This window comes from Ranitomeya imitator, chromosome 8 (assembly GCF_032444005.1).
Source record: "Ranitomeya imitator isolate aRanImi1 chromosome 8, aRanImi1.pri, whole genome shotgun sequence".
Lineage (NCBI taxonomy): Eukaryota > Metazoa > Chordata > Amphibia > Anura > Dendrobatidae > Ranitomeya > Ranitomeya imitator.
In genome coordinates this window covers 125,053,002-125,070,278 of record NC_091289.1, presented here as the reverse complement: position 1 = coordinate 125,070,278, position 17,277 = coordinate 125,053,002, and the positions used below count along the sequence as shown (strand labels likewise).

Here is a 17,277-nt window from a genome sequence, read left to right as displayed (position 1 = left end):
AGTTACAGGGAGAAAGGAGGCATGCATCTGTGTTTCATGTGATCATGGAACATTTTTAACTTCTACTCACTAACAGTGATCTTTACAGATCTGTACCATATTGAGGAGCAAAAACCCACAGGGAGGATTGATTAGAACTGGTGTCTTAAAATTTACCCACAGTAGCTGTAGTAAGACGCCCCTTTTCATTTAGATTGGCACATTATCTGCCACCTATTTAAAGTAGAAGTGATTGTCTAGACTGACATGAAAAGTTTGCAGCCATCCAATATGATCCACATACTGTATTTGGGATATAGGGGGTGCTCACTGAAAATGGAATTTGGTGCTCTGAAGGAAAAAATCCAAGCTTATACTCGGGTTGGCTTATACTTGAGTATATACGGTAATAATAATGTCTGGAAAATATGTTGGGCTGCATGGAGTCCAATTTTTCATTATACTAAGTACTGCTTCACTTTTAAAAAAAATTGGCAGTATGAACAGAAAACAAAAATGTTGCAAATAATTAGATTTTTTTTTCTTCTTGTTTTTCTTTATACATTTTCATGTTTAAAAGCGTGTTAACCAATATTCTTGATATTTCAGCAATTTTCCAGATGACTTTCCACTAATTGAGCAAGGTAATCGGTTTTATAATATAAAACTATTTAAAGTCAAATGCCACCAGTTGTATAACTGTTTTCAATAACCTATTTTTTTTTTTTTATAAGATCTCACTGATAAATGTCTGTAAAGAAATATTCACTTGATTGTTTTAGAAATTTCATAGACTGAAAATAAACTTATCTGAATTGGTTTGCATTGGTATAACAGAATGGCAGAACTATATAAATTAAAAACACACTGGCGCTGTCCTATTTCACTGTGGTGAATAAGCCGCTGGCACCCTGGCAGATGGGATGTGCAAATCTGCCCAGGAAAATGTCTCAAGTGTAATAGAAAGGGGGCTTAAGCGCTAATACCAGTGTGCCGATACACAGACTCAGTGACTGTATGCCTGTAGTCACTGCACGTTCCGGAATTAATAGAGCGGCACTTACTTGTTTGTGCCTGGAGTCTGTGGCGATGTGGTTGGCTGAAATGAGTCCACAGTTGGGGAGCGTTCTCCCTTTCCACCGAAATGGCTCTTGAGTTCCCGTCTGCAAAAACCGGCGGTTTGCCTCGGCCGAAGGCGCCGCCGTGTAGTAGCGTGGTGAGCAGGAGGCGTGGTTAGCGGTGACATCACCTGCCCGTAGAAGATGGACATGTACAAGGGCCAATCCCATCTCCGTATTTCTCCCCACTCCTGGTCTTGGCTTACAAATACTGAGGTAAAAATGTCACCAAATACTCAACGTATGTACATGGCAGAGGGGAGCAAAAGGTTTTACAACAACATGGTAAAAAGAGTGTGGCTAGCATTTCACCTCTGAGGAATAGATATTCATAGCTACTCAATAAGGGTAAGATTACATCTGTGTATATAAAGTAGCTGAGATTCCCAGCCAGAAAAATTGGAGAGTGTCATGTTTGTTTTTTCTTATCTAGCATCCATATGTCATGCAATCCAAATGCAATACGTTTTTAACATGAATTGCGGTTATTGATGAACTATGGTAACCTTACTGACGTCAATGCTCGTCGCAGCAGCTGGATTCACATGTTGCTGTCATGGTGTTCCGCAGACCGTGCTGAGCGGTCACATTACTGATGTCACCACTTACTGTAGCACTGCATCCGGATGTAGCAAGATCTGGGATCTTTCTGGGATGTGGGATGGATTAATGGTGGACCCCTTTAGATTAGTTTATTTTTTAAAGGTAAAAAATAGGTAAAAGATTGTCTTTTTACAATTAAAGGACTTTTTTCCTGTGTGCTTATTGCTTTGACTACAGGGTTAGTAATTGGGGTGTCTTATAGACACCTCTCCATTGATAACCCCCGGGCTTGACGTCAACAGAGATTGCACTGCTGACATCAATTCCAAAACCATTACCCTGCATGCCAACGCACCAGGGCAAAGAGGAAGAGCCAATGCATCTAGTGCTTCTAATGGATGAGTATTTTCTGGTGTGGCTGATTTCTGTTGTTATTTGTTTGGGAAGGGGCCAATATCCATGGCCCCTTTCCAGCATATTAACCAGGGACAGTCATGGCAACTTATTGTGTCAGGCCACAGTAGAGCATTTCAATTCAGACAACAGCTAGCATTTCACACACAGACCATGGTCTCTGTGGTTGTTACAGTGAATTCTTTCCATATAGGGTCTCAGGACAGACAGGTTACTGCTATCACATACTAAAATCTCTAGGTCAGGATGTCTCTCCAAGTATTTGGGGTCACCATCAAGTAGTCGTCAGGGAGCAAACCAAAGATTTGAGATGCGCTATACACTCTCTGTCTCTGCTTCTGATTTGGCTCAATTTCTAAGCAGTCCCAAGTAAATGTATCATCCTCTCTTTGCTCTAATCAGCCAATAGGCACTCTCTTGTCTAGCAATATCTGTATCTGACCACGAAGCAACAAAGCTTCTATGTATTTACTCTCGATCTACCTAGAGCTTGTGCGCCACTATGCTTTAGTTGTCCTGCACAGGTGACCCATCAAGCCTATGTCCCCAATACATGTACACATTAAAAAAGGCCTAGCAACATTTTTATTTCATAAACTGTCTTAATGACCTATATAATTATGTGTAAGTGTATTAATATACTTTCCAACTACAGTCTATCCCATTTTACAGCATCACTCAGGTATTGTTCTTGCCCACATACCACAGAGGATTGATGTGAGAATTGGAAGTTGCTTTCTCTGTGTAAGCCTACGGTATTGAGCCTTGTTTTGTGGCTCCATAGACTTACATTGAAGGAAGTAGCTCCACGCCTCACGATGGTCACTGTTAAAGCCAGCAAAGAAAAGGAGTGCTACTGCTCACGTGAGACTGGAACAGCATTAGAAATCAGGTAAGATAACAATAGCAATACACTTACACATCATTACATAAATAATTAGGACAGTTTAAGAAATAAAAAATTCATTGAGAATTTTTACTTCAAGCTCAGTGCCTGTATTAGATATATTGGAGATTATAGATATGTAAACCATACAGGGCATTTTACCTGGCTAACTATATATTAGAGCCATAGGTAGGCAGTTATAAATCACAAATTGCCAAAGGGCAAATACTGTAATCCTTACATAATGTTACTTAATGGGAATAGGAATGTGATCAATTCAAAAAGATGTTAGTTCTTAAAATAGTATTCTTCGTCCTGTTGTTATACACTGACGAGTGCAAAATTTTAAATATTAATTCCTTTTTAGCAACACTAATAAAAGTTATGTTTTAGAGTCATCAGTTAGGGATTATTTGCCTTTTGGCAATTTGTAATTTATGTTAGTATTACCCTACACTGGCTTGGTTTGGACAGCAATTGTTGTTGATTGGTAGGCAGTTGACACAAGGTGCTCAATGCCCACATTTCTCTAATTGAGGGATCAAACAATATATGGCATAGCCATAACATTACTCAGGTTACTTCTTTCAAGAAGAAGTTCAAGAAGCACAAAGTTAAAGAGAATCGTGGGCAACAAAAATAACTAAACAGGCTTCCTTTAAAGTAATCCATTAAAGATCATCATGCATCCTCCTGTTTAGCAAGGTAGAAGTAAATCTTAAGAATAAAGCCCCCTCCTGTGTGTTTCAGAATGGATCTCAGAGACTAGTTGTTTTATAAATATAGCATATGAGAATGTTATGTACTCTTGGTTCAAGGCATTAGGGTGGTTCTTAAATGGTTTTCCTGGGACTAAACAATCGATGACCTTTGTGTAGTATTGGTCAACGTGGTTGTCCACCTTTGGGGCCTTTTTTTTTCTTACTTAAATGCATGTCTTTGGGGCTAAAATATAATATTTGCAATTAGGCATCATTAAAAATGTCTGTTTGCCTCCTCTAACCACTGTATTACACTGTCCATTCTGGCTGCTGAATGAGTTAAATATAATGTGGCTTAGTCCATTATTTTAACAGATATGTTGAGGAAATTATTCTGTGGCTCAATTTTAAAGGTATGATAGGTTTTCCTCCTGCTCTTGTTAGTGCAGCCTTCTTCAAAGATTACAAAGATCTCCAGTCCATATGTGGCGCCCCAGGGCCCTGGTCTTCACAGTAGCATTGCTTTCCTCACGGGGAGGTCTTCATCCTATTTACTAGTTAACTCCCCATATATATATGGTAGTCTGTAGGGAAAGTTAGTCGGTTCTTGCCAGGAAACAGACTGGATCAGTCTGAGGCAGAAGAGGGTTTACGGAGCTGTGTAGCCACATTGCAGCAGTGCCCGGAAAGAGACATTCAGAAAGCCGAATACTTTGCAGTGAATGTGCAGGAGAGCAAAGCGCAGGAGAGGATTCCAGGGGGAGACCAGCTCCGAGCAGGCTGCCTCCTTCTGAAGCGCAGAAACCGGTAGCCGGAACACCAAAGATCGTAAGGCCCTCCACGACTTACATCAGAGACCGGCAGGACAGCTGAACTCCATGTTACCTGTCCGCCTTAGAACCCAGGAGACACGGTGACACCCTTAGAGGCTGGGGCGTGCTAGAGTCCCTATAAAATGCCTCAAGTCACCAGTCATACGGGTCATGTCCTATCCTATATGGGGGACAGAGAGAGCAAGAGAACACCTGTGAGGACTTTATTTGAAGCCTTAAGCAGTAAGGGACTACAACACCACAGCGCTAGAGGAAGGATTTGATTTCCACCTGGATAAGGGGACTCCTAACTTGACTCCAAGCTGGCTGGACCCTGCCTGCCCTGTGATCTGGTGCCCTGGGCTGTGGCTGCCTGAATACTTCAGTAAACAAGGTAAAGAGACTGCAAACCTGTGTCCTCATTCTTTACTGCACCATTCACCATCTTCCATCTACACACCGGGAGCCTTGGGGATATACTTCGCCTGTGTGAAGTTATACCATCTAGCTGCAATAACATCACCCCAGAGGACCCCTTAAAGCAGCCTCGGTCCCCACTGACCGAATACCACAGGTGGCATCACGAACATAAACTTTATTCCCTTTAAAGACCTTTCCCTTTTAACATTGATGCCAAGGGCCACGGACTGGGTCGCCACCATGACATCCCCCTCTGCAATCGGACCCGGTACTGAGTACCCCACTGCCCTGTGGGCGCATCACATATGTTGGCTGCTGGTGGAGGAACATGTGACCAGACCTGTCTATCAGTCTCCTCCTATCGAAAAGCAGATTTCTCATGTGAGGTTTTCTGTTGGAGGAGATTGATGGACTGGTCTGGTCACATGTTCCTTCACCAGCAGCCATTGTATGGACTGGAGATCTGTGCATTCTGTGGGGAAATCTGCAGTAACAAGAGCAGGAGGAGAACCTGTAATACCTATATTATAGTGAGGGACACAACATTATGTCACCTTTTCATTGCACATCTTTTAAAATAGAGATAGTGTGACCAACGTTGTTACCTCATTCTGCAGCTTGAAATAGACAGTATAATTCAGAGGCTACAGGAGACAAATGGTGCAAAATTTTTAATGTAACCAAATTCCAGAAAAAAAAATTGTCCACAATGGTGAAAAGCCTCTTTAAGAAATCAGTGCATGGTCGAGACCCAACTGAAATCCTGTCTGGCAGTGGCTGCGTATAAGTGAAGTAAGGAGTAGAATATAGCAACCCACACTTCTCCTCATTACTGCTGATTACTTCCTAGAAAGGCCTTCAATTGTTTTCTCCAAACAACTCCTTTAAAGAGAAGACACTACCCTGGGAAGTGAACTTGGCTAAGAGTTATGTGTGCACATTAATGTAGACTGGGTTCCTTGTTGCACAAAATTGCTGGAGTCACTGTAAAATAATGATCGCTCTGCGACTGTGATATTTGTGTCACTGTCGTCTTCTTTAAGCTTTTTTGCATAACCTTTAAACTTTCTTTTTTAAAGACGATGAGAAACAGCTTTTGAACATTGAGCCCATCCCAGTGGATCAACTCCTTGAGACGTATAAAAGAAAAAATGCTGATGAGGGACGTCTATTCCTTGATGAATTCCAAGTACGTACTGGAAAATATTCAGATTTTTTTTACATAAATTTGAATGTATGTTGGGGCATGGTATAATGTTACTAACCAGATTTATTATGTTACAAACTAAAATATTACCCATTACTTTTGGGTACATTGGTTTCAAAGGTAGGGATGCAAGTATGAAATCCATCAGTTAAGAAACCAACCTTTATGTGGTTAATTTCTTCTCAGAACGAAAGGGAAGTGCCCCTATTATTTCCCTAGTGCTCTATGGTAAAATAATACCTAGTGATCTGCTGGTTTACTCACCTGCCAGATTGCGGGATTGTGTCTAGCATTATATTTCTGACAGTAAACTGGATGCAAACTTTACTGATTAAGCTGCATAGATTAGTGCCAGCCAAAAAGATGGAGGTGCGCACTGCCAGATCATTAGAGAAGTAATCTGTGAGATCTGGCACACCTAAACTTTCTTGATTCTGGACTATAAGGCTAGGGTCACACAACCCTCTCATCCGAGAAAACTGGTCCAATTTTGAGTTTGATCAGAGTGTGATCAAATTTTTCCAGAAGAGGAAAATTAAAGAAAATTTTTTTCCATGAACCCACAGACATCAATTCGAGCATGCTGCAATTTATTTTCCTCGGACCACTCAGTCTGATGAAAAAAATCACACATTTGCATAGCCCCATAGGACAACATGGGTAATGGTGCAGTTCATCAGAACAATGGATAGCAATTGTCTCATTTTTATAGTTGTCTGCATGAACCCTTAGAAACAGACATTTTACTGCTTGCAGAAAAGAATGATTGACCAAGGAAGAAAAAGACAAAATTTAGAAAAAAATGTATCTTTTCTTTTTTCTTTTTTTCTTTTTTAGAGTATTCCACGTGTGTTTAGCAAATTCCCTATCAAAGAAGCCAGAAAACCATGTAACCAATCTAAAAACCGCTACATTGATATTTTACCTTGTAAGTAAATTGTTTTATATATTACTGATGATTTGGAAACATACAGAACTGCCTGATCACTAATTCATTTTACAGATGATGTCAACAGAGTGGTCTTGTCTGAGATACATGGAGAACCGGGATCAGACTATATCAATGCCAGCTACATTAATGTAAGGCTAAAGGCTTTGTTAAATTTAAATTAACTGTCTATGATCTTAGTTTACAAACTTTGCTACACTTAAAGAAGCACTATCGTCAAAGTTTTTATCCTCTTAATATGTTGAAATCATCATATCATATAATACTGTGTACTTACAATTGCTCATTTTGCCTTTCTACCCAGCTAATTCTTCTCTTTTCCATTAGGTCTATGACATCAGATGATTAAAAACTGTCTAACTGAATATTTCTAAGCTTTATGTAGAAACAGGAGGTCAAATTTCCCTGCATGAGTCATGAGTCAATTTAAAAGTACCTATCATGGGGGAGGAGGAGCAGTTGGGTCAGGAGCTGAAGAGGAGAATAATTTCTGCAGAGATAATAAACTTCCTGTTTCTTCATAGAAAAGAAAAGGATTAGCTGGGTAGAAAGGCAAAATTAGCAATTGTAAGTACACAGTGGTATATAATATGATGATTGCAATATATTAAGAGGATAACAACTTTGATAGGAGTGCTACTTATTAACACACCAGTGTTTTTGATCAGTATATGTATGCCAAAACCAGGAGTGTCTCCAAAACAAAGAACAGGTGTCAATCTTTCAGTTATCATTTTTCTCTGTAAGTTCCACTCATGATTTTGGCATATAAACAGTGATGCAAGATACTAACATGTGAATGAGACCTAAGATACACACTAGGTTTCCTATCATTTTTAATACTGAGCCAGTAGATTGTATATGTTAAGCTTTGCTTTACAATAATGAAAGAGAACAATGTCTTCCATTGAGAGCTAATTTACATATTCATAAGCAGAGCTCCTGTTCTGTTAGAAAACATCTTCTAATTTATAGATTGAATATTTCTTTGATGCAGCGGTCATTACTATAATTTTTTGCCACCTCTACAATATACTGTTTAGATCTCATTGGCTTTATTGTTTTATTTAGGGATTTAAGGAACCAAGAAAGTACATTGCTGCTCAAGGTAAACTTCGTGCCAATAAAGGTGTCCTTCTTATCTGAGGTTATACATTAGATTTTTTTATATTTAATTGTGAGATGATTACAGGCCCCAAGGAGGAAACTATGAATGATTTCTGGAGGATGATCTGGGAGCAAAAGTCAACAATCATTGTGATGGTCACCCGCTGTGAAGAAGGGAACCGTGTAAGTGGAAACTAGTGATTAAATCCTGGACAAAGCTAGATTGCAGAAATTGGCATGTATCAATTTTTGAAAAAAAAAAAAAAAAACGTTGACAATGATTTTGCATATTCACATAATTCTGTTTTTTTTGTCACATTTGGTACTTCCTTTTAGCGATAAATTTAGGTTGATATATGGTTAACATTTATGTATTAAAAAGTAAAAAATGGCTTAGCTTAAGTAAAGGAAGATATTTATGCAGTATACTGTATAAATATAATATGTTTACATGCAATTCTAGTTTAATTTTTTTATTTGCACCGAGCAACTTTAGAAGAGCACTGCATTTGACAGAATGATTTATATTTGAGCATCTTTAATGTCCTAGGCTAGAATGGGAGTCCTGCAGCTCCATTCAACTCCTTCTGCCTGTTGTTTAGGGCCAGAGTAGAAGTAGGGGAGGATACGGAACACAAGTTACTGGTGTAGTGTTTGGTCGAATATCCTTTTAAATGTTTTGCTACATATAATGTATTTATATATTTGGAAAGCAAAATGGTGAAATATGTACATTATCTATATGCAAAAATATTTTCATATAATTGTGATTCTGAATTTTAGAATAAATGTGCTCAGTATTGGCCATCAAATGAAGAAGGAGCAGAGGACTATGGAGATATCACTGTGAAGATCACAGAGGAGAAATTCTTTCCTGATTATATTACTCGGAAACTACACATCACTAGTGTAAGTTGCTGTTTTTGCAAATTATGCTTACGTATACATATATAGCGCTTTCGTAGCAGCGCTCTACAGATATTATCATTGCTGTGCCCATTGGGGCTCAAAATCTAAATTCCCTGTCAGTATGCCTTTGGAGTGTGGAAGGAACATGAGGAGAACTTACAATACCCTTGCACAAGTTGTCCTTGGTGGGATTTGAACCCAAGACCCCAGCACTGCAAAGTAACAGTGCTAACCACGGAGCAACCGTGCCCAGGAAAGCAATAGGCAACAGTTTGCAATATTCTTTACATCTTCACTTAAATGACATTCATGGAAGTAGTCTTGTGAATTGTCTGTTATACTGTCTGTTGTACTAACTAAAGATGATAAAATTTGTCAGACATAATGACATTCTATATCTGGATCATCCTACCACCTGAATTTAGCATTGTAACTTCACAGTCACATACTGGAGACCCACACTAAGGCCTCAGGTTACAGTTGGTGGCACAATGAACATTAGCACAGACGGCCAAGTAAGAGGGTGTCATTCATGGGAAAAACTGGGCATTTACCACAAAAGTTCAACTTTAGAGAATATCAAGCTACCCAAAGCAAAGTCTTGAGCAGGCACTTGGAAATCTGCGTACATTCATTTAAATCAAATGGGCGACGTGTGATCTTGACCATCTGGCCTCCTAGACTTACCATCCAATTCAGCGCACGAGCAGAAATAAAACATTTGGTGAAAGCAATATCAATTGGTCTCAGAGAAACCACAGATTGATGTTCCTTGGCTGTAAGCATTTTATTGTCAAATTTCTTGTGTATAGTTAAGGAAAAAGCAAGTTATATCTCCATATGAAGCAATTATATCTCCATGTGTTTTTGCTGCATGGGCAATTACATTTCTGTACTTGGGGCAAAATGTTGTAAGGTGAATCATGAATATGGGACTACATGAGAGTTGGATTTCCAGAGTAATGTTTTGCATGGCCTTATGAAGAGATCCCAAGTAAAATATTTACAATTTGGCCCCTTATGGGACAAGTTAGCTTCCCTACTCTTCTAACTATATTTTGAAAAATAATGTATTTTTATTTTAGTGACTGATATAGAGCCATTAAAGGGAACCTGCCATCAGAAAATTGTCTATTAAGCTAATCAATTACATGATAATTACAATGATGTTTGCTGCTAAGCTACATGTGTAGTGGTTTTGCCATGGTTATTAAATTAAAACTTGCCTCCATGAGTGGAAAAACATTTCTCCTAGTCATCCGTACAGTATGGTATACTGGCTGAGTCACCAAGTCATGGTGTGAGGAGAAGTCCTTTCCCATTGACTGACTGCTCGAGCCAGGTGATGTCAGTGCCCATGTCTTGGAAATCCATCGCAGACACTTGCATGAATGGGGCTCCGAACGCCTCTGTCATGTGCAGTAAGCCGAGCTGTACAGCTCTGCGTCCCCATACTCGCTACGTGTGACAGAGGCATTCAGGGCCGAGATCATGAAAGTGTGTGCAAAGGATTTCAAAGATGTCAGTGCTGATATCACTGGGTTAGAGTGATCAAAGGGGAAGGACATCTCTTCACACCATGACATAGTGACCCCACCAGTATACCGCATGGCACCGATGACTCGGGGTAATGTTTTCCACTCACTGAAGAATTTGTTTAGTTTATAACTATAGCAAAACCACTATACACATATTTTAACTGAAAACATCATTTTAATGAGCACATAATTTCCTGCAGGAGTCTGGGATTAGGTTGATAGGCAATTTTCTGATGTCAGGTTACAATTAACTTACACGACGCTTTACTGGGATGATCATCAATGACCCTATTGAAGCTCACAATCGAAATTCTCTATCTGTATATCTTTGGAGTGTGGGAGGAAACTGGAGAACCCAGAAGAAACTCACACAAACTGCATGGAGAATATACAATCTCTTTGCAGATGTTGTCTTTTGTGGGATTTGAACCAAGGACCTAGTGCTGCAAGAAATATTGATTCTCCAAGCTGACCCTTGGTACTTCTTACCACATTTCTCATGTATATCTTACTTTCACTGATATAAATGTATGTACATGTTTATTTCACCAATTTAATGATAGTTTTTACAAGATCTTACTATTGTTAAGATAATATACAATGAGCAATTTACATAGGTTACATAAGAATTAAAATCACCACTGCTTTTTATCCACAATATAGAGGCGTGAAAAATCAGAGCGTGACATCACTCACATCCAGTTCACTGTTTGGCCAGATCACGGTGTGCCAGATGATCCCAACCTCTTGCTGAAATTACGGCGAAGGGTCAACGCTTTGAGCAATTTTTTCAGTGGTCCAATAATTGTTCATTGCAGGTAATGCTAAAATATTTTCACTAGAATGAAATACGCAGCTGATGCTCTTAGATGACATTGGGTTGAACAATCTGAATAAAATTGTAGGAAACATTTTGTATTAGCTGGTTTGGAGTTTATCTTTGTTATAAAGAGAAATTAAATATATAGCAACACGCAAAGTCAACTTCATCTATAAAACCTCGTACAGACAGCACAGCTGCACACTACCTGGCATACTATTATGACTCTATACAAGGTGTTTTAAACTGTAATATGAAAGTTTATAGCTATGTATTTCATAGGGAGACTTTTTCTGTCACATTACAATTGAAAATCGAGGCATATTCCATAGCTTGCTGCATATTGGAGTTATTCTTTAATGGAGAGAATTGCAGCAGATTTATCAAACCTGGTGCCAAAGTGGCCTGGGTTCCCATAAGAGCAATACAATTGTTTCTTTCATTTCTCATCATATTCTTCACTTTTCTTTAATATCTACAGTATATTATATTATGACCCTTAGTGTTGCAATATAAAATAATCAGTGGTAGGTAGCAAAAAGCAGGAGTCTTACCTTTTGCTATAGACTAAGAGGAGACTTAATAGCGGTCTACAAATATCTGAAGGGCTGTCACAGTGTAGAGGGATCATCAGTATTCTCATTCGCACATGGAAACACAAGAAGAATGGAATGAAACTGAAAGGGAGAAGATACAGATCATATATTAAAAGAAACTTTTTGACAGTGAGGGTGATCACTAAGTGGACCAGGCTGCCATGAAACATGGTGAGTTCTCCTTCAATGGCAGTCTTCAACAAGAGGCTGGACAGACATCAGTCTGAGATGGTTTACTGATTCCTGTATCGAACAGGAAGTTGGACATGATGACCCTTGAGGTCCCTTCCAACTCTAACATTCTAAGATTCTATAATTGCAGCATCTATATTGCACATTTACAGCCTATAACATATATGACCCTCTATTTTCAGTGCTGGTGTTGGACGTACAGGAACCTATATAAGCATTGATGCCATGTTGGAAGGTCTAGAGGCAGAGGGCAGGGTGGATGTTTATGGCTATGTGGTACAGTTGAGACGTCAGCGCTGTTTGATGGTGCAAGTGGAGGTGAGTATAGAGCAGCTATGGCACTACTCTTATTTTATCACTTTGTACTATTAAAGGAATACTTGCCATTGATGTACAGAAAAGAGGAGCACATATGTGATTGTATGTGATTTTGCTCACAGTCCCAGTACATCTTCATACATAAGTCTTTGGTGGAATACAATCAGTTTGGAGAGACAGAAATCAGCACATTTGAATTGCCACATTCACTCAACAACATGAAGAAAAGCGACCAACCCTCCGAACCTTCTCCACTTAACTATGAGTTTCAGGTAAGGTAGAAAAAAAAACAGAAGTGGCTGACTTGTCTCCTTTACAAAACTCATTTTGAAATATCATATTATGGAATTTTTTTTAGTTAACAGAGATATTATGTTTTCCAGCAGGCCAGTGGCTACAGAAAGCCTCACTGGAAAACAAAAGCCTTGATATCCATGATCCGATCCTTTATTCCAGAGTTGTCCACATTTTTCCTAATGGGTAATTGAGCTGTTAGATTTATGGGCCAGACATAGATATCCGAGAATCTGCCTCCAGAGCTTATTTTATGTGAAAGTGAATGTTACCAATATGAGACATGTAATATAATAACTGATAGTTTGCAATCCTGATTTACATGTGTTGCACAGCTCTGGTCGCAGATTCTCAGGGAGATCTATGTCCCACCAAATAGATCTTAACAGCTCATTTATATATTAATGAAAATGTTGACTACTCTGGAATAAAACATCAAATCACAGATATCAAGGTATTATTTTATTCCACTTTCTATGACATAGATGCCCATATAAACGGCTTAGGAGGGTTGATACTACGGACAGATTCCCTTTAAGGGAACTATTTTAATAAAGAAAGCACTTTAACCCGTCTCAGTTCGACTTTCTTTCCTCGAAAAAAAAAATCACTTTTCTGCCCTAATCCTGTGTCTATTGTCAATACTTTAGCCAATAGTACAAAAAAGGTACATGGTGTCTGGAGTTAGAAAGGCAAGGGGAGGGAATATATGGAAATGCAGAAATCTATCTTTATGACTACGGTCTGGTTATTTTTTTAATGTAATTAATTTATTTATTAAAAAAAACCTGGCAAAGACAGTTCAGCCTGTTAGCTACCTTTCTTCTTGGAAGTCAACACCTAGGGTTCTGCCAGTCCCTCAGCCCAGCTATGACCACTAGTAATGAGCGAACGTGGTTTGTTAGGCAATTCCTGCATGTGTTGTGGCTGTCGAACATCCGCGAGACATGCAGCCGTGGCTACTCGAACATATTATTCAAGCATGGTGGAGATACTCTATTAGCGCACAAGCACGGTAGATAACACCATAACCGAGCACGTTCGCTCATACCTAATGACCACATCTTTATTCTTCAAACTTAATACATTGGTATTGTCTTGGGGTTGTCTATGAGACTGATGTGAATTTTTGATTTTCTGTGCATTTTGAAACTTACTGAGAGACTTTAATTCAGTGGGATTATTTGCAGTTTTATGTAAAGACGCAGATAAGCATGACACTAGCATTATACTTACATGTCTCCTCCCCCATAATCCTGTAGAATGTTAGCCCGCAAGGGCAGGGTCCTCGCCCCTCTGTATCAGTCTGTCATTGGTAGTTTGTTTACTGTAAGTGATATCTGTAACTTGTATGTAACCCCTTCTCATGTACAGCACCATGGAATTAATGGTGCCATATAAATAAATAATAATAAATAAATAATGATGTCTATAACACCAAATATCAAACTACACTATTCTGGAAAAAGAGAGAAAAATGCTTCATCCTGTAAAAGAGGCTAACTTAATGAAAATGGTGTCATATGAACTTTGGAAAGTTAAATTAAATTCAATGGAAATATTCTATAAAAACAACAAATCACTGCTACTGTGTGTTAGTGTAAACAGAGCCACTCTGTAAATGACAAATAGAAGAAAAAATGCGGCAGCACTCACCGAAGGTTGCGTGGTCCGAATCCTTTATTGTAGACACTTACAGTAGGGTTGAGCGAAACGGGTCGAACATTTTCAAAAGTCGCCGACTTTTGGCTAAGTCGGGGTTTCATGAAACCCGATCCGACCCCTGTGCGGGGTCGGCCATGCGGTACGCGACTTTCGCGCCAAAGTCGCGTTTCAATGACGCGAAAAGCGCCATTTCTCAGCCAATGAAGGTAAACGCAGAGTGTGGGCAGCGTGATGACATAGGTCCTGGTCCCCACCATCTTAGAGAAGGGCATTGCAGTGATTGGCTTGCTGTCTGCGACGTCACAGGGGCTATAAAGAGGCGTTCCCGCCGACCGCCATCTTACTGCTGCTGATCTGAGCTTAGGGAGAGGTTGCTGCCGCTTTGTCAGAAGCAGGGATAGCGTTAGGCAGGGTCCATTAACCACAAAACCGCTTGTGCTGCAGCGATTTGCACTGTCCAACACCACCCTCGGTGTGCAGGGACAGTGGAATTTTTTTTTTTTTTTTTTTTCCCCTCAGCGCTGTAGCTCATTGGGCTGCCCTAGAAGGCTCCCTGATAGCTGCATTGCTGTGTGTACGCCGCTGTGCAAACCAACTGCTTTTTTCAAAGCACAAATCCTCTTGTTCCTTCCTTTCTGCACAGCTATCTTTTTTGTTTGTCCACACTTTTTATTTCATTTGTGCATCAGTCCACTCCTTATTGCTGCCTGCCATACCTGGCTGAGATTACTGCAGGCAGGGAGATAGTAGCTGCCTGCCATACCTGGCTGAGATTACTGCAGGCAGGGAGATAGTAATTGTAGGACATTCCCTGTTTTTTTTTTTTTTTTTTTTTTGGTGGGAGATTAAGATTGGCAATTTGGCATTTCTGCTAGAGTGCCATCCCTGTGTGTGCCATCTCTCTCACATAGTGGGCCATAGAAAGCCTTTTCATTTTTCTGTATTTTTTTTTGTGGGGTGTATAAATTCTCCCTGATAAAAATACAGTGGGAGATTAATATTGGCCTTTGGGCTTGTGTGCCAGTCCTGAGTGTGCCATCTCTCTCACAAATAGTGGGCCATAGAAAGCCTATTTTATTTTTTTTGGGGTTTTATAAATTCTCCCTGAAAAAAAGGGAGATTAATATTGGCCTCTGGGCTTCTGTGCCAGTCCTGAGCGTGCCATCTGTGCCAGTCCTGAGCGTCCCATCTCTCTCACAAATAGTGGGCCATAGAAAGCCTATTTAATTTTTTTTTTGGTTTTATAAATTTTCCCTGAAAAAAGGGAGATTAATATTGGCCTCTGGGCTTGTGTGCCAGTTGTGAGCGTGCCATCTGTGCCAGTCCTGAGCGTGCCATCTCTCTCACAAATAGTGGGCCATAGAAAGCCTATTTAATTTTTTTTTTGGTTTTATAAATTTTCCCTGAAAAAAGGGAGATTAATATTGGCCTCTGGGCTTGTGTGCCAGTTGTGAGCGTGCCATCTGTGCCAGTCCTGAGCGTGCCATCTCTCTCACAAATAGTGGGCCATAGAAAGCCTATTTAAATATTTTTTTGGTTTTATAAATTCTCCCAGAAAAAAAGGGAGATTAATATTGGCCTCTGGGCTTCTGTGCCAGTTGTGAGCGTGCCATCTGTGCCAGTCCTGAGCGTGCCATCTCTCTCACAAATAGTGGGCCATAGAAAGCCTATTTAAATATTTTTTTGGTTTTATAAATTCTCCCAGAAAAAAAGGGAGATTAATATTGGCCTCTGGGCTTCTGTGCCAGTCCTGAGCGTGCCATCTGTGCCAGTCCTGAGCGTCCCATCTCTCTCACAAATAGTGGGCCATAGAAAGCCTATTTTATTTTTTTTTTGGGTTTCAGAAATTCTCCCTGGAAAAAAAAAGGGAGATTAATATTGCCCTTTGGGCTTGTGTGCCAGTACTAAGCGTTCCATCTCTCTCTCTCTCTCAGTCAGTGGGCCATAGAACGCATATTTTTGGTTTTATTTGTTTTCTAAATTCTCCCTGAAAAAATCATTTTATTTTATTTGGTTTCTAAATTCTTCCTGATAAAATCATATTTTTTTTATTATTTTTATTTCTAAAGTCTCCCTGAAAAAAAAAAAAAAAAAAAACAACCAAAAAAACAGTGGGAGATTAATATTGGCCTTTCTGCTTGTGTGCCAGTCTTGACTCCTGGGTGTGCCATCTCTCTCTCTCTCTCTCTCTCTCTCTCTCTCTCTCTCTCTCTCTCTCTCCAATTGTGGTCCATAGAAAGCCTATATTTTTTTTCCTTGATTTGGGTTCTAAAATCTACCAGAGAAAATAACTACATCAATCATTGGTAGAAAAATATTGGCCTCTGGGTTTGTGTGCCACTCCTGACTCCTGTGTGCGTCATCTCTCAGTCAGTGGGCCATAGAACGCCTATTTTTGGTTTTATTTGTTTTCTAAATTCTCCCTGAAAAAATTATTTTATTTTATTTGGTTTCTAAATTCTTCCTGATAAAATCATATTTTTTTTATTATTTTTTTTTCTAAAGTCTCCCTGAAAAAAAAAAAAAAAAACAGTGGGAGATTAATATTGGCCTTTCTGCTTGTGTGCCAGTCTTGACTCCTGGGTGCGTCATCTCTCAGTCAGTGGGCCATAGAACGCCTATTTTTGGTTTTATTTGTTTTCTAAATTCTCCCTGAAAAAATCATTTTATTTTATTTGGTTTCTAAATTCTTCCTGATAAAATCATATTTTTTTTATTATTTTTTTTTCTAAAGTCTCCCTGAAAAAAAAAAAAAAAAAACAACCAAAAAAAACAGTGGGAGATTAATATTGGCCTTTCTGCTTGTGTG

General features: G+C 39.4%; 1 protein-coding gene across 4 annotated transcripts in view; it reads left to right on the top strand.

Moving 5' to 3' along the window:
• PTPRC (protein tyrosine phosphatase receptor type C) overlaps positions 1-17,277 on the top strand; it is a 260,568-nt gene that overhangs the window by 202,154 nt on the left and 41,137 nt on the right. For all 4 annotated transcript variants that reach the window (XM_069737345.1, XM_069737344.1, XM_069737343.1 and 1 more), the window contains 10 exons: positions 589-623; positions 5,953-6,062; positions 6,918-7,008; positions 7,084-7,160; positions 8,101-8,137; positions 8,222-8,319; positions 8,920-9,045; positions 11,247-11,401; positions 12,374-12,509; positions 12,632-12,781. In XM_069737345.1, coding sequence (XP_069593446.1) covers positions 589-623; positions 5,953-6,062; positions 6,918-7,008; positions 7,084-7,160; positions 8,101-8,137; positions 8,222-8,319; positions 8,920-9,045; positions 11,247-11,401; positions 12,374-12,509; positions 12,632-12,781 — 1,015 coding nt within the window. The remainder of the gene's footprint in view (positions 1-588; positions 624-5,952; positions 6,063-6,917; positions 7,009-7,083; positions 7,161-8,100; positions 8,138-8,221; positions 8,320-8,919; positions 9,046-11,246; positions 11,402-12,373; positions 12,510-12,631; positions 12,782-17,277) is intronic.